General features: G+C 34.2%; 2 protein-coding genes across 3 annotated transcripts; one reads left to right on the forward strand and one right to left on the reverse strand.

The window, feature by feature from the left end:
* Positions 1 to 3,890: 3,890 nt before the first annotated feature.
* On the reverse strand, positions 3,891 to 7,172 carry LOC133205531 (TAR DNA-binding protein 43-like). 2 transcript variants are annotated; one of them, XM_061341363.1, is made up of 4 exons: positions 6,844 to 7,172; positions 5,524 to 5,699; positions 5,170 to 5,310; positions 3,891 to 4,843 (listed from the first exon to the last, which is right to left on the reverse strand). In XM_061341363.1, exons 1-4 carry the CDS (start codon positions 7,079 to 7,081, stop codon positions 4,184 to 4,186), a joined length of 1,215 nt encoding a protein of 404 aa, XP_061197347.1. In that variant the 5' UTR covers positions 7,082 to 7,172; the 3' UTR covers positions 3,891 to 4,183. The 2 variants fall into 2 exon arrangements, with proteins under 2 accessions (XP_061197347.1, XP_061197346.1); XM_061341362.1 differs by having other exon boundaries at positions 3,893 to 4,839; positions 5,166 to 5,310.
* A 3,262-nt stretch (positions 7,173 to 10,434) lies between these two features.
* LOC133205788 (NEDD8) lies at positions 10,435 to 16,183 on the forward strand. Its single transcript, XM_061341658.1, has 5 exons — positions 10,435 to 10,515; positions 10,627 to 10,644; positions 14,195 to 14,224; positions 14,443 to 14,525; positions 15,743 to 16,183. The coding sequence occupies exons 1-5, from the start codon at positions 10,498 to 10,500 to the stop codon at positions 15,825 to 15,827; spliced, it is 234 nt and encodes a 77-aa protein (XP_061197642.1). The 5' UTR covers positions 10,435 to 10,497; the 3' UTR covers positions 15,828 to 16,183.
* The last annotated feature ends 1,706 nt before the right edge of the window (positions 16,184 to 17,889 follow it).

Here is a 17,889-nt window from a genome sequence, read left to right on the forward strand (position 1 = left end):
TATTTTGATAATTTTTCAGGAAAAAATACCTGCTGTTGAACTATTTGAATTATTTTTTGCAAAATATTGCAGATATGTACATCATTGTCCGGATAACCTTCTCCTACAATTTTCAATATAAGAAGTTTTTATTTTGCAGATCAATTGCACGTATATGACACTTTGATTTTTTTTTATCACCCATGGGGAAAATACCATTTGTTGAACTTACAGTTATTTCTCTCCAAAGGATCACTTCTAGGTGTATATATGTGTTGACCTATAGGGCCGATATTGGTTTCAGTCTTTAGAAAATGCTTATCGATATCCGTTCCGGTTGCTGACTTCAGGCCACATGCGTGTAGTTTCTTGTTTCTCATGCATCGCTTTACTTGTAGTCAACTGTGTGTCCATATGACCCTACCTCCTTCGTATGAGGGTCCTTACTTGATGCCTGGGTAATGACAACGGAACATAAAACCTTTACTGACCTTACCACATTCTTTTCTAATCTGTAAACTTCCCTCCTGCATATTTGGCATAACATGTCGCCAATGCACACAATTTTCCCGAGGAATGAACTGCATCTTATCTGCATAGCGCAGTATCTCTCCCACTGGCACAACAGTACTATTACCCAGAGATTTTCTTGAAAGACAAACGCAGCAATTTTTGCTCGACATGATTTTTTTCGTGACACCTGCAGTATCGAGTAACACAAAGTGAATGATTCGTGTCCTCGAACAAAGTGAGGTATAGTTCCGGTTGATTGCGTTCAGTTAAAGAGATTTTATGATCTGCAATTCCATAAATGTCTTTTATATCAACAGCATTCATTCATTTCATGAAGAAAATAGAAGTAAAATGGAAAAGCCTGTATGAAAAAAATAAATTCGTGTTTTCACAGGTGAAAGTTTGAAAAAATAAAGGTATGCCATCAGGTGGATTCGAACCAGGACACTAAAAATATTCTTGTTGAGAGTCTGCGGTCTATCTTTCTGAGTTATACTGTCTATGAAGACATACGTCATAGATATAAACCAGTATGATAGAAATATGTTTTCGCATTTTTTGTAGGTTTTTCACGAATTTCGGCAGGTGTGCCCCTAAAAAAAATCTTCTTTTAAATTATTCCTTAGATCAAATTCTATCAAAATTTCATAATTTAATTTAGGGGCAGGCCTGCCCTGAAGGACTTCTATGCCAAAATTCACGCAAAAATTAGTGGTTTAACGGACAAAATACTGTTTTGATCAACTTTGGAGGTTAATTTCAAAGTTGCAAATAAATAAATTTAGGTTCAAAATGCAAATTTGAAAAATTTAGACAAATATACGATAGAAAACAACTAAAGAAAATTGATTTTTAAATGCGACTTTTTCCGGAAAATTGTTCTCTCCTATAGGTCAAATCTTTTGTTATAACGAATACATCCTTTGCAAATAGGGTACACTCTCCAAAATTTGCAAATAGGGTACATTGATTTTGTTGGGATGTCAGCTCCTATAGTCTTCAGAATGGAAAGTTTTTAATTCATGTGAAAAATACCAGTACTCTTCACACAAAAGAAAACCCGGTTTGATGTCACATTGACAGATTTCCACGTTTTCTTATACTAGTATATCCCCATGTAAAACTTTGCTTCCCTATTGTGGTCCACCCTACCCCGTCTGGTTTAAAATTGACTCTGAATTACTCGAGTCTTCTTGTGTACAATTATCACCAAAATCCATATCCTGTTCTATTTAATTACATGTACATGAAAAAAAATGGCCCGCTCTATTCCTGGAGACCATGATTTGAACAAACCTGAATATACACTAATAGTCTTAATTCCTGAGTTTGCTTGCACATACGGATACAATTTACTTTTTAGAACAATTTATCATTTTTTTTGGTTCCTGGCACTGCACAATTAGATTCTTTTACAGTAAATATCACCAATCAGGGCACTGTTGAATTGAAGAAATCCTTTATAGGATTTGTTCCCATATATTCACATTAAAACCTTCAATCTCTCACTTCTCAATGGCTCTAACTGGCCGAGTATAGAGGTCTAAATTTGAAGCCCTTCATCGGTATATGGTGACGTCTCCATACGTGTGAAAATTCTTGCATGGGACGTTACGATCAAACAATCGTTCCCAAATTAAGGCCCATGGTATATACTATACCAGGAGAAGAGAAGAAAATTTTCAAAGAATAAATGCATTTTCACTATATAATCAATAGGGCCCCTCCTTAACACCAAAACTCCTGACCCAAGGGTAATCAATTCACAAATTTTGAAGAGGCACCCTTGCTCATCATAACCATGCACTTAGTTTGCTAAATAGCAACGGGCAGAGAAGACGTTAATAAGTCTTTACAAAAGGTGTGTTATTATGAAAGAGTATTTGTTCATAAATTTGTACAGGTTTTACCACACCAAGCTAAAAGAAATATATGATAGACATGTTAACCTTAAATTGATTTTAAGCGCAATGAGTTAGGCAAGTTGTCTCTTTCTAATGATGCTCAACCCTCAAGGAGGTACCCCTGAAAGATAAAAACACAGATATTACCATAGACTTCAATGCTAAAAAGAAACACTCAAAACACTTTTGCACACCATATATACACTCTCCTTTAATTCATTCTGCACAATACAACATAAAAGCAAAATCACACTTCATCTGTGTCCATTCCAGAGCATCCATACACCACTGAATCCATTCTAGATCACTCAAGATTCAGTCTGCTCCAGATCACACATGATTCATATTCCAGATCATTCATGTTTCTGTTCCAAATTGCTCAAGTTTCTATTCCATATCACTCAAGATTCAGTCTGTTCCAGATCACTCATGATTCCATTCCAGATCACTCATGATTCCATTCCAGATCACTCATGATTCAGTCCATTCCAGATCACTCATGATTCAGTTCATTCCATTCATGATTCAATTAATTCAATTTTTTCCAAATTTTCTCAATACACACTTCAGTCTAGATTACATCTTTCAAGTTCTGTTCATTTCAGTCCAACCAATAATCCAATTACTTTTCTCATAATGGTCACACAGTGTTAAATAGTTTTACATACTGAAATACAAATCTCAAAAAATCTATTTAGAAGTAAATACAATATCAGCATCAGAAAAAAATTAAGGTGAAATTTAAACAATTTAGAAAATTTTAGGCATCTGCTGCATGTAGTAGGTTGCTAGGGAAAATATAGAAAGCTACTTTTCGTAAAAATTTACAACAAATGGGAATGCTGAAGGTAGATACACTGATTAACAATTTATGCAAATCCACACATAATATTTTATGTACATGTACATATTAAGATTTCTGATCATATTTAAGCAACACAAAAAAAAAAACAAACAAACTTGGAACCAAGTTCCCATGTTAAAAATCTTATGAATTACTATTCTTTTAAACTCTGAAAGGATAAACAAGTTGTCGTGCTTAGCACTGATTTCTCCTCTGAAAGCACCACTTTAGTGAAGGTGAAACAACCTCTTTAAATGTATAAGTTAATATGCTATAGAGCAATGTGTTAATTAAAAGGTACAGTTTAGATGTCAGTTTGTATAAGTAATTTCTCTGAATGGACAATATAATTATGTGTGGTTAAAAAACTGTTAAACCTATGGTGCAAATTAACAAAAAGGATAAATATCATTTTGGAATAAGCAAAGTTCTAGAAACTGCTGTAGTGACCTTATAAATGGTTAAACTCTAGGGCTGGGATGATACAAGTAAAATGTGAAACAATACATCCTGGTACAATGACTGCAAATTCTGCTACATTCTGCACATTAAAATACTTTTTAGTTCAGTAATTCAACTTTACACTGATAAAAGCTTAGATTTTTTTTTCAATACTACCAAGTAATTTCCTAGAAAAAAAGAGAAAATAAAGTCTTTGATATTTTTTTTACGAGAGGAAAAATATTTGTTCAGGACTTTTTGTCTTTGGATTAAAAGAATTAATTTAACATAACTTATGTATTGACTTGGCTATACATGTAATTTTTGATATACATTCAAAATATAGGAACAGATATATACTACAAGCAGTAGATGCATGGATCATAGAAGTCTGTCTTCCCATATCATTCCAGCCCTAATAAACACAAGGCTTCGCACTCTGCATATAAAAAAAAAATCAACACCACACTGACGCACACCAAACAATGTATCCTCCCATACATTAACTCCAACCACTCTGATGGCTGTTTCCTCCCCAGTTGGGATATCCGCCTGCGGATGTGTTGGTGTCAGCTGTCCCCCAGCCTGCAGAGTTCTGAGTACTAAAGAACCCTGTTTGCTGGGTCTGTCTGGCAGTTGTGGTTTGAACACCAAAAGGATCCCCATGACCTTGACCCACTGGCTGTGGTTGGGGTGCTGGTAACTGACCTTGACTTTGTAACATAGCCTGGGCTGCTGCTAGCACAGCTGAATTCAATAAATTCATGCCTATGCTATTAGCCATGTTTGGGTCAGGAACAGGTGGAACTGTACCTACAGTAGCAATTGGTTTACCTTGCTGGCTCCACCCCCCATGTCCCCCTCCCCTCCCACTTCCTCCATGATCAAATCTGCCCCTGTTATCATTTCTGTCTGCATTTTTGGGAGCCGCTGTGGTGACATGAACACTTGCACCCTTGATAATATGGTCTTCCCCACAAAGAGATCGAGCAACCCTGTGATCTGCAAAAGTAACAAAAGCAAATGCTCGGAAGGGTTTGGGAATGAAAACATCGGACACTTCCCCATATTTGCAAAAGTAACTTTTTAGGTCATCAGCTGTTATGTCTTCAGTGCATCTTGCTACAAAAACTTTTCTGCTAACCATTTCTGCAGCACCTTCCTGTATGAAAGGAAAAAACCAAGAATGAATTATCATTATTATGCATTATATAATAATATATACAGTTGTACATGTAATAAAATGAATTAATAAATTTTCATTTGAATTTTTACTTTCACAATGCATACTTATAAAACTGTATCTATGAGCAATCAAAGTAAAACATTGTCTTTGGACTTTGCAAAATGCCAATACTAGGAATGGTATAATGATATGTCAAATGATATCTTTTAATTTTTGATGTTTTTATTGTTTAAAGACTGAGAAACGGATCTCTAAATTTGATTAATTTGTATAAAACAAATTATTCCACTGAAAATACTTGCATTTGAATTTGGAATAGCTACATCACACCATCTTCCATCAATCATGTGTCTTTGTGCCAAAACCTTTACTTGTGAATCATACTCTAAAAATCGAATAAAGCCAAACCCTTTTGATGCTCCTGTTTTCACATCTCTCTTCACCTAAAAAAAAATAAGCAATTACACAAAATGTACTTTTTATGATAAAACTTCATCATAATTACACTAAATCTTAATAAAACCCAAAATATCTGAGGTAGAACATTTTTTTTCAAGAACATTAATAACATTTTTTTAATTGAGCTCATTGCTCAAAGAGCAATAGCTGACATTTTTTTTTAATCATTCATATGATTTTGTAATAAATTAACTTACTTGTACAAGAAGCAGTTCTCCAAATGAAGAGAAGTATCTGCGCAGATCATCTTCATTACTTTTCCAAGGTAAGCCAAGAACAATGAGATCACTGCATCTTTGTTTATCAACACATTTATTCTTTGCCACTGAATTTTCACCAGCCTCATCTCCTTTGCGTTTTATCATCACATTATCTGCAAGTTGATATGTTATACAAGTTCATTCAAGAAGTAACTGTGTGGTCACAGATTCTTTATAAATCCCCAAAACTTTTAGAACTTTGTCAATGAGTACAAAGTCTCTCAAAGGAGACGCAATCAGGGTTCAACATTAACTCTTGTCTGCTTGTCCGGCACCAGTGAAAAAAATTTACGGACAAGTGAATATTGCTGGGCACCTGTCCGATTGGACAAGTGCTTTTTTATGAAGCCTCTAAATAATAAAAGGAACAACTGGTGAAAAGTTTAACAATAGGTAATAAAGACTGAAGCAGTACATAAAAGCCAAACTTTAATCCCAATATTAATCACTATGTAATTGAGTTCACACTCGATCGGGATTGAAGTTCACTAATTGCATACCACTGCAAAGGCATGGATCTTACCAAGTTTGGATTCTGTTTGATGTTGACAGTTTCATTTGTGAGCATTTATGTTGCTGTCAGGACAGAAAGTCTAAATAAAATTTTGTCTTATGTGTTTGTCATATGTATCAATAAAATCACAAATCCCTCAAGCGTGCATAAAATGGACTTTATTTTAAGTAATAGTTTTCAAGTTGACAGAATTATTTATTGAAAAATATCAAGTGAGGTTGAAGTTCGGACAAGTAAATGTCTTGGTCACTTGTCCAAATGGACAAGTATGAAAAAAAGTTAATGTAGAGCCCTGGCAATTTGATGAATGATTTTCTCATGCATTCAGAGTTCAAAGCTGAAAACTTTCAGTGCACCAAAATGTGATTTTTTTTTAACATGCTGAAAAAAATGCACATTTAAGAAAAAAGTCAAATGATAACGATAAAAAAAATGCATGGTTAAGAAAAATGTAAAATGATAACGATAAATAAAAATAATGATAACTAATTCAAGCTATTTAGCTAAATCAAGAAATTGTGCCGGACCTATTCAAGCTGTCTTGTAAGAGTTACAATCTTTACATCCTTTTTTTTAAACTGCAACCAACATGTTAAGAACTTCATGAGATGTCACTTCTGTGTATGTATATACAGAAAAAAAATGTAATTTGTTGCTGGATATCATCTCTTGCATGACTCACTGATTGAATAAGGAACAAATATAAAAATGCCAATATAAATTACTCCTTGTTCAATACAAACCTTTGGGGAATACAACAATGTAAACAAAATTTCCCCAAACTCCATCTGGTGGATGCAGTCTTCCCTCTGATAGTCTAATTCCACGAAAATTTCCAGTGCTTGGATTTCTGTATTTCATTCCACATGCCCCCGGAAACTGTGCGGCGAGTGTGCTGAGCAACAACGAACCGTCATCCTCACTAGGAATTTCTATCGGCTCGTCACCCTCTTCGTCACTAACCTGGATATACTGTGCCATGGAAGTACTCTTGCAAAATTGAAAATCAGGAACATTAAATTTTGATTTTGGAAAGAAGAAAAAAGTAGCCAACCAGCGCCATATGTAATTCAGAATTAAGTGAACATCGAACCCGAATTTATTCATTTCAAGAGGCCATAACCTGCACAGCTCAGCTCAGTTGTAAATATATATATATATATATATATATATATATATATATATATATATATATATATATATATATATATATTTATATATATATATATATATATATAGTCTTCGAACCAACTTGATTCAATATACCTAGGAAAAATATTCATTTTTGTAAACAGATTCATTTCTTCTTTTCTTCAGTTAGCTAGAATTATTACTTCCATTTTTAAAATAGTGATATGTTCATATACCTACTTTGTCTCGCTCAGTCTTGAAGAGTTGTTTGAGATTTGAATGGACCTATTGCATACTATATATTGTATATTTATTTCATGATGGTGATGGAAATATGAAGATTTATTCAGCCAAGAAAAATCATATTCTCCCAGGGCTTCGACGAGAGGGGGGAGGGAGATTTTTCCGAAGCCTCTGAGCTTGAATACATAAAAAAAAAAAAAAGATGTATTTGTGAAATACTGATGCCCCCGAATGGCAGCTTATGGCAAAGGTTAAAGTAAAGTTTCTCAAATGCAAGTCAAAATCCAGACCAAAAGATGAAAAATGTTGGTACCAAAAGAAAGGTCTTGTCACGAGGAATATACCTGTGAAATTTGAAAGCCCTAGCTTCAACTGTCTAAAAGTTATGGCGAGGGTTAAAGTTTTTAAAAAGTAAATAAAACGTCAAGATCAAAGGGTGAAAGTTGGTATCCAAAGAAAGGTCTTGTCACAAGAATTACATATGTGAAGTATGAAAGCCCTAGCATCAACCGTTCAAAAGTTATGGCCAAGGTTAAAGTTTTTCAAAAGTAGGTCAAACTCCTAGGTCAAGGTCAAAGGGTCAAAGAGGTTGATATCCAGAGGAAGGTCTTGTCATAAGAAATACACATGTGAAGTTTGAAACCCCAAGCCAGGGATCGACATTAACGGTTGTCCGATTGCCCGGGACAAGTAAATTCTCAGTTCGGGCAAGTGAAATTGTCGACGTTCTTGTCCGATCGGGCAAGTGAATTTTTCTCAAACAAATGTACATATTTATTTAGTTTACATTAATTTATAAATAAAACAATAAATTGAACACTTGATTTCCTCCACGCACCTGACTAACAATGTTTTTGCATTTGGAATTCCTTGGTAGCGTTTCTGGATTATACCACTCATTTAAAAATCAGGTTCATTATTTTCTTTCGTAGTAAATACGCTCTACGTCTAACAAAGTTTTGTTAATTTCTTATAAGGAAATTAAATTATCTATTCAAGCATAGGATATAAGTACAGTGTAACACGATGTATCCTTATCAAGATAAGATGTATGTTTTGTAGCAGCCATCTTCCTAAGCGTTGCTTCACAGTTATCTCTGAAAGCACGAATCACAAAAGGATCCTACCCAAAATAATTTTAAAAATATAAAATTTTATTAAAAGGAAACGGAAGGTTATTGTTGCATGGCAGTGTGTGTAAACAGGTTAAATTTACAAGCACAGTGGTATTCATTTATGTACAAGTGCAGCATGCATCGACATTTTTTCAGGTAGCTCAACTTGCCAAATTGACAGTAGTGTATCTTTTTTCTTATAATAACGTTATAGTAATTAATAATTTTCTTTTAAAGTTCTTTCTTAATTTTGGGCAACCAAGTTTTGCATTCGGACAAGTCAAAGTTTGAGATCACTTGCCCGAAGGGCAAGTGAATCTGAAAGTTAATGTCGATCCCTGCAAGCACCAACTGTTCAAAAGTTATGGCCAAGGTTATAGTTTTTCACAAGTAGGTCAAACTCCAAGGTCAAAAGCTTAAAGTTGTTGGTATCCAAAGGAAGGCCTTGCCACAAAAAATACACATGTGAAGTTTGAAATCCCAAGCACCAACTGTTCAGAAGTTATGGCCAAGGTTAAAGTCTCATAAAATTTTGTTAAAGTGGGTCAAACTCCAAGGTCAAGGTCAAATATGATAGTTTCCAAAGAAAGGTCTTGTCACAAGGAATACACATGTGAAATATGAAAGTCATATATAGCTTCAACCAATCAAAAGTTATGGGCAAGGTTAAAGTTGACAACAGACAGACAGACAAACAGATAAAAAGACAAACAGACAGAGAGGACAAAAACAATATAACCCCCGGATCTTTCGATCCGGGGGTATGATAATAAGACTAAGAATTCGGACAATTGTACTTTTAGCAAACAAGAAGTAGAAACTATTCAGCACGTTTTCATTGGTTGTGAAAAAGTTTTATCTTTGTGGGCCAACCTCAGTTTACATATTTACAAAACAATTTACAATAGATTTAATGTTTTAATGTTGAAAATACTATTTAAATACTGCTAATGTTGAAAATACTATTTTAGGTGAACTACCAATGACATGTAGCAACATTAATGTTAACAATGTTAAAAATTTTATAAAATTATATACAAAACAGTATATTTTTACATGTTTAATGCAAAGTAAAATTCCAAATCCTTTTGGGCTATTAAATCATATGAAATTGAAAAATAATATTGAAAAATGTATAGCTATAAAAAAATTTCTACATAGAAAATTTGAAAAAGAGTGGTCCTTGTGGAAAAAACATATTTCAGTCAGCTTAAAACTGTTACATTGTTTGCTATCATATTTAGATTTTTATTGATGTATCTTTAAATTAATATAGAGTAGTAAATATATATTTCAAGAAGAATATGTAAAGTTATGATTATAAATATGCTATAGATTTTTTTTCAACCATTTTACCATTAATTATTATCATCTAAAGAGCGAGTCTATACATATATAAGCTAGTAAGTGTCTGTGCCAAAAAAACAACAACACTCTTTTGTCTTCTTTTTATACATGTTATGATATTGGGCAATGTAAATAGATAATAAAAATTAAAAGAAAAAATAAAATGTTAACATTCAGAATTTGAATATCTTGAATAAATAATTTTATTTTTAACAAACACTTTTAAAATATTTAACGTTTTTACCGTATTTGAATACAAACACATAGCCGACACATAATGAAAATTTTATTAAATCTAAACTGTATGTTCTCAGTTTTTATGATCTTGAGACCCATTCTGCGATAAAAAAAAAAAAAAAAATGGGGGAATTCTGTAACGTTGTCATCCGTGATCAGGCGAGCTAAAAATATACGAGCGAATCTATGTACAAATTATTAATTTTCCGTTTTCAACCAATCAAAATTACTGTTTCATGATAAATTCGGCTTACCGGAACTGCAGAACTGCTTATGAAAATTCGGCTTCGGCATATTTGCAAGAAATAAAAGAAATCATTCATAATGTTGATCAAAGTGAAGGTAAGAAAGAATCGCTTTGAATTAAAAAAAAAAGTACTTTTTTTTTTGATGTTCTGAATATTTTACCAATATTTTTATGTTTCTTGTTAACGATTTCCCCTAATTTTTCAGACATTGACAGGAAAGGAGGTAAGATATTGATATTTTTTACTCGTACATTGTGGGTAACATGAACCATATATTTGGTGTTTCTTCATCTTTTTGTAAAGAAAGAACGGATATATTTATATTTACAGAATACGACATCAATACTTATCATAAATGTCTCTGAATCTTGGTATATTGTGAAAAGGTTTCTATATTTAGATCTGACAATCGGCACAGTAAATTTCATACTTGTATATACAATGTACTTATTTGAAAATATCACTGTTATTCATAAGATGATACCTTTTCAGAGCCAGAGGTAACTTAATTAATTTATCAGAATCAGATCAAAGGTAGCCCCCCCCCCCCCAACACATACACGCACACATTGACAGAATAATCTGTGTCTAATAAACACAAATTATTCTGTCAGTGTGTGTGTGTGTTAAAACCCTAAACACAGGTAGACGTAAAATGGAGTAGATCTACTCGGCATGATTTTAAAGAAAACAAAAGGAGTTGGACTGAAAATAAGAAATAATCATTAAAAACCTTTTTGAGATTTGTAAAATTGATGAAAATTTGCATAAAATGAGAAAATACAGAAATTGCCATGTTTTGTGACCTTTATGTATCCCATAGCCTAGAATCAATAGTAATTTTGTAATAGACTGTTTCATGATAACTGCGGTACTGCTCTTTTGCAGGGCAAAATGATATATTTTGGTGAAATATGATGTAAAAGTAATTGTTAAATATACGTCATTTAATTATATGTCAACAAAAACTTCGCCAAACGTTATTAATTTGCTCTGCAAAAGAGTAGTACCGCAGTTATCGTGAAAGGGCTAATAGGGATTAAGGATGACAACCATAGTTGCCAACTCACCCGATTTCGTCGGGTTACACCCGATTTTTCTACCCTTAACCCAATTATTAGCTCACCTCGACGAAGTCGAGATGAGCTAATGCTATACCCCCGGCGTCGGCGTCGGTGTCGGCGTTGGCGTTAGCGTCGGCGTCCCAGGTTAAAGTTTTAGGAGCAAGTCCCATTCCCAAGTAACTATAAGCCCTACCTGGACCAAACTTGCATGGATGATGCATCTAGGGATGGACACTACCAAACTTGCTTCGGATGCTGGATCTGACCTAGATTTTCCAGATGAGTGACCAGGTTAAAGTTTTAGGAGCAGGTCCATTCCCAAGTAACTATAAGCCCTACCTGGATCAAACTTGCATGGATGATGCATCTAGGGATGGACACTACCACACTTGCTTCGGATGCTGGATCTGACCTAGATTTTCCGGATGAGTGACCAGATTAAAGTTTTAGGAGCAGGTCCATTCCCAAGTAACTATAAGCCCTACCTGGATCAAACTTGCATGGATGATGCATCTAGGGATGGACACTACCACACTTGCTTCGGATGCTGGATCTGACCTAGATTTTCCAGATGAGTGACCAGGTTAAAGTTTTAGGAGCAGGTCCCATTCCCAAGTAACTATAAGCCCTACCTGGACCAAACTTGCATGGATGATGCATCTAGGGATGGACACTACCACATTTGCTTCGGATGCTGGATCTGACCTAGATTTTCAGTGAGTGACCAGGTTAAAGTTTTAGGAGCAGGTCCATTCCCAAGTAACTATAAACCCTACCTTGACAAAACTTGCATGGATGATGCATCTAGGGATGGACATGGCCACACTTGCTTCGGATGCTGGATCTGACCTAGATTTTCTGGATGAGTGACCAGGTTAAAGTTTTAGGAGCAGGTCCATTCCCAAGTAACTATAAGCCTACCTGGACCAAACTTGCATGGATGATGCATCTAGGGATGGACACTACCACACTTGCTTCGGATGCTGGATCTGACCTAGATTTTCCAGATGAGTGACCAGGTTTAGATTTAGGAGTAGTCTCGTTCCCAAGTAACTATAAGCCCTACCTGGACCAAACTTTCATGGATGATGCATCTAGGGATGTACACTTACCAACCTGCTTTGAATGCTGGATCTGACCTAGATTTTCCACATGAGTGAATTTTAGCCATATTTTAACCAAATTAGCATGGATGATTTATCTAGGGATGGACACTTCCAGACTTGCCTTGGATTCTGAATCTGATGTACATTTTCCAGATGAGTGACCAGGGTAATTTTTTTGGAGTAGCTATATAATATTATGGCCTGTTATGATTAAACTTGCATAGATGGTGCATCTAAGGATGAAAACTTCCAGACTTGCTTTGGATGTTGGAACTGACCAAAATTTTCTTGATTACTAAACAGGTCAAAAGTTTTTTGAGCAGGTCTATAATTAAATCAAACTTGCATGGATATTGATCTTGGGATGTACCCTAACTAGAAAAAAAATATGATGTGAAATTTGCCTTACATGTAGATAACATTCGTCGAGGTGAGCTTCGTAATCTTTGATTACCTATGTTTTTTTATGACCCGGCGGGTCATGCTTTTCACCCGACTTTTGCCAAACAACCCGAAAATCTCCCGATTTCCGGATTTGGTTAGTAAATTAGGTTGCACTTTTAACTTCCAGTTACAACCCAAGCTGGATATACGTAAACAATGCCGATGGCTATGTTCAGTAGGGCCGTGTACAAGTAAATTTTCAGTGCAGGCGTAAACAATTACCTGAGAGTTGTTTTGACAAAAAAAAGTTTGAAGTCAATTTAAAATGGTTTCTGATAGAAGAGATCGTTATCAGGGCCAGCAGGAACAAATTGAACCAAGAAAATGAGAAACGATATTTATGTACATATCAAGGAATCTTGGAATTTCAAAACAACTTTCATTAGATGAAATAAAGTGTTCGAAGATGGTGTAGGCATAACTGTACATTTAATAGCATTTGTTAATTAAATTAATTCGGGTTAGGAAAAAATAAATTCAAAAACCAAAATGAGAATACTTTCAAATTTAGCACAAACTTTCCATGTACTTCAAATCAGCAATGCAGATTCTGAAAAGACTTTCCTTTAAAAAAAAAAAATTGCACACTTAATTCAGGTCAATACTGAATAATGAAACCTTCAATGCTCTTTTAACATGTAAATTTAATCAATATATATTAAATATTTTATCATTGTAATTAAAGCCTTTAATAAAATAATTTCAATACACAAATACTTATATATACATATATATTAATTTGATCATGGTACTAAATGTGTCGTGAATGTCGTTACGCGCTATGACCAGATATTTTACTTTCCAAATCTGGTCATAACCAGATTTTTACATGTTGGAGGTTGGCAAGTATGATGACAACAGGTTTTTATAATGATAAAATGTTTCAAAGTTCTTAGAGACATCCTAAATCAGGGCCAAAAGGGGTCTTAACCAATCTTTACATACTACAACTTCGCATATAAATGTATTCTGATGAAGAAGCATTTCTGGCATTCAAAAATGCTTTTATAACCCTGATAACCCTATAAAATTTGTGATAAATTATTCTCCCTCCCCCTTCCTTTTTCTGTTGGTACAATATAAAAATAATTCATTAGGTGATGTTTATTTCCTTCTCTGTATGAATTATTTCTTACAGTATGGTGTTTTGTCATTACAGATTGAAATTGACATCGAACCTACAGACAAAGTAAGTGCAATCATGCATGTATATTGCAATTTTTTTGTCTGTAAACACCCAAGGAATGAAAATACATGTATTGTAAACCATGAACCAAATATTCAGTACATCTATAATTCTACAATAATTACCTGGTATCATCATGTATAGGTATGTACTCATAATAAGAACAAGTTATGCTATACTAAAAAATTAAGAATTTCTATTTATACACTAATTTTCTCAAGGTGGAGAGAATCAAAGAGAGAGTGGAAGAAAAAGAGGGGATTCCCCCACCACAACAGAGATTGATTTTCAGCGGTAAACAAATGTAAGTTGATTAGTAAACTTTAGAACAAAGCCCCAAAGAATATCTGAAATTCAAAATAATGCAAATCTCACATCTATTACTTATACAAATAATATATACATTATTCTGAATACCTAAATGTCATTGACATATCCTAATTTATAGGGATGGAACGATAACAAAATTTCTTGCTACGATACTCTTTCAGATACATGCATTGTAATATCAGTACAAATTAAACCATACTCAAATGACTTATCAAAATTTTGAAAATAAAAGTGCAATTATGATGGTGGACTGAAAGTCAGTAATCCAAGCTTAACTAAGTTGGTGTTATATTGAAAGTGTATTAGAACATTGAATACCCCATTTAGTCGTTGACTATCAACAAGACATATAGCCACCAGGGTATGAGCCTTCAAAATTGAAAATTTTGTACCATGAGACCAGGGTTTAGACTCAAGGTGTCAAAAGAGTCCAGAGTTCTAGTATAAAGTTGGGCTAGGGTTGTCATCTGTTGAGAATTCAAGATTCAAGCATATGTGGGAGTGAAGGAAAGAAAAATCCCACTGCAGGGAATCACCAGCAATGCCAGGGGTCCTGAGTCAACACGTTGCTGTGTTGCTTGCCAGTTTCATTCAATAGTTCATGGGCTGACTGTAGCGACGTCTTTCAGAAAAATAACAAATCTTGATTATTGTTTTTTTTTCTCTCGGCCAGTCACATTAAGCCATTCTATGATCAACAACTTTTAACACGTGCATTGGAGGTATCAACTGAATCCTTTCTGTTTATCTAACTATTTATGAAAGCTTTAATTTGATTGGTGCTTCTCAAAGTGAGAAGCAAACCCAAAAATATTTAATGAAATTGGAGGGGTCCCATGGCAAAGTGTTGACTCAGGACCCCTGGCATTGCGAGGATGGGGAATTACCTCTTTGTCTAGAGACTTGTCACAAATCATGGATGGCAGACCTGATCTCTACAATGAGGAATTATCTACTGTGGAATCATCAGTGTTCGTGGGGTACCAATGTTCGTGAATTTCTGTGGATCACCCTTATCCATCATCCCCACGTACAATTATTTTGTTCAACATTTTTATACAGTGTATATTTATACAAATTTGCTTGCCCAAGAACATTGAACACCCACAAATGGAAATGATTCCACACTCCACAGTATATCATTAACTCTTACACCATGGATGATTATTTTTCTCTTATTTCTTTTTTCAGGAATGATGAAAAAACTGCACAAGACTACAAAGTGACAGGAGGTTCAGTCCTACATTTAGTGCTGGCTTTAAGAGGAGGACAATGATAATCAGATTAAAAAAATCATTTAAAAAAAAAAAAGAACAAAAATCTTACCTTTGATTACTCATTTGACAATTAAACATAAGCTTATATTCAAAATAGACATGACAAATTTCAGATAAAAATAAACTTCTGGGGATAGTTTTAGGCCTGTCAAAACTTATTTTCAAGACAAAACAAAGGAAGATGAACTTTAACTGGGAATTAAGATGGTTTTTTGCTTTACTATACATGTATTTGCTAATGCCTGTGTAAGATATATTGCGACAACTACACTTGAATATAGATGAAAAGTGTGTGAAAGAGATGAGTGCATGTAGCTAAATGATATGTGTTATGTTGAATAAACTTTTTCTCTTATTGTTGGCTCTTTAATATTTAAAATTTTAAAATACACATTACACAAAGGTAAATCACTTGCACTGTGGTGCCAAAAAAAAAGTTGAGCATTCCTGGTGATGCAAGAATTTGTACCCCGCTGTTGATTCTTCTTTATTGTTTATTTGCAGAGTAAAGAGTTTTTAAGTTAGAGTCCAACCAGTATTGGAATTTTTGAGTTGTACTAAATTGGAGCATACTTTATACCTCAGCGACTAAAGATGACAGGGTTGTCCTTAAGACCCAGGGGGCCAGGGAATTTTCCTGTGTAATATGAAGTAATCCCCTGGTATATTCTGATATTCCCCCTCAACTCCCTGTTAGGGGAGGAACCCCAAACCCCCTTCTACTTATTTAATGTTCCCTGCTATTTCAATTCTTAGGGACAGTCCTGGGGTGATGATAATTTAACCACCAATTTACAATTTTAAATGAAATCCAAATCCTCATCCTCTTTTGCAGCAGGGAAAAAAATCAAGAATGGGCATTGTGAAGTTATCAATTACATATATTTTAAGCAGGACATGTATAAGCTCCCCTAGTATTGATCCTAAGCATCATTGTTAAAAGTGGCTTGGTGCATGAGTTGAATAACTAGAAACTAGTAGAAAGCATTTATCAAGGCCTCGCAAAACATGATGATGTGTGAAATATCATGATTTTACATTCAGTCACTAAAAAACGCTGAATTTATTATTCTTCACCTTTATAACAATCTTGGCATATTGACATAAATTTTTGTTTTCTGCTCTTGAAAAAACTTGAACATACATGTACATTTAGAATAAAGCTTTGAGGTATTGATACCCCATGCAACAAGTTGTGGAGGTTATATATTTTTGACCTATCTGTCAGTCCTGTTGTCAGCTCAATTTCTCTGAAACCACTGAACAGAATTTCAGAGAAACCTTGTTGTTAATAAGGACATAAAAAGTAGATTGAAATTCTGATTCAATTTTTTTTTTCTGGGAGTTTTGCCACTTAAGAACCCTCTATACACTGTACACTAAAGAGTTCCGATTCTATGGTATTTTTATGTAGTTAGAGTAATCTGCCCTTAGATCTAAAATAAATTGAAATCTACAGTTTATTAATCAATTTCTAATCAATTCAAGCATTCTTAACATTTTGATAGGCCAAGATAAATTAATTGAACACCTCATCTTCATGCTTTTTCCCCATTTAGGTAAACAGCAGGGATTTCTGTTCATCAAAACTTTGTTGACTTTGAACATTTTTCCAGGAGGTAAAAGCCAGGCACCCTATGTTGAAAATGATATAAATAAGTTCAATATTTACATCTTTATACTATATAATTTTCTCAATGTCCGAAAAACATCTTCGTTAAGTGTAAAGAGGGTCCTTAAATTCAAAGTTTGGTCTAAATTATTCAGTGTACTACTGTAACATTTTGTCATGAAACTCCTTTTAAAATGCTGAACAGGTCGAATTCTGTAAATCTTTTTACTTAATAAGTGTGATTAAGTTCATGTGCAAAAATGCCCAAAATTGGAGCCAGGCACATTACTGGATGAAGAAATAAGGCATGCTGTGTAGATTTGCAGGAAATTCCGATTCATTTTTTTTTTTACTGAAAGTTATACCCCTTTTGAACTTAGAAGTTTGGCCTCCGTCAGTCCTGCTCTTGTCATCTCAGCTCCTCTGAGGCCACTGAATAGAATTTCTTA

This window comes from Saccostrea echinata, unplaced genomic scaffold (genome assembly GCF_033153115.1).
Source record: "Saccostrea echinata isolate AGI-Se365-2 ecotype Australia unplaced genomic scaffold, CSIRO_AGI_Sech_v1 ptg000054l, whole genome shotgun sequence".
Lineage (NCBI taxonomy): Eukaryota > Metazoa > Mollusca > Bivalvia > Ostreida > Ostreidae > Saccostrea > Saccostrea echinata.

Excerpts from the sequence above, each read along its gene's own strand:
- LOC133205531 (XM_061341363.1), bottom strand. The coding sequence starts at position 7,081 with ATGGCACAGTATATCCAGGTTAGTGACGAAGAGGGTGACGAGCCGATA. Across the intron at positions 5,311-5,523 it reads GAGAACTGCTTCTTGTACAA|GTGAAGAGAGATGTGAAAAC; the intron begins GTAAGTTAATTT and ends ATTTTTTTTTAG. Across the intron at positions 4,844-5,169 it reads TAGCTATTCCAAATTCAAAT|GAAGGTGCTGCAGAAATGGT; the intron begins GCAAGTATTTTC and ends CCTTTCATACAG.
- LOC133205788 (XM_061341658.1), top strand. Across the intron at positions 14,225-14,442 it reads ACATCGAACCTACAGACAAA|GTGGAGAGAATCAAAGAGAG; the intron begins GTAAGTGCAATC and ends AATTTTCTCAAG. Across the intron at positions 14,526-15,742 it reads ATTTTCAGCGGTAAACAAAT|GAATGATGAAAAAACTGCAC; the intron begins GTAAGTTGATTA and ends TTCTTTTTTCAG.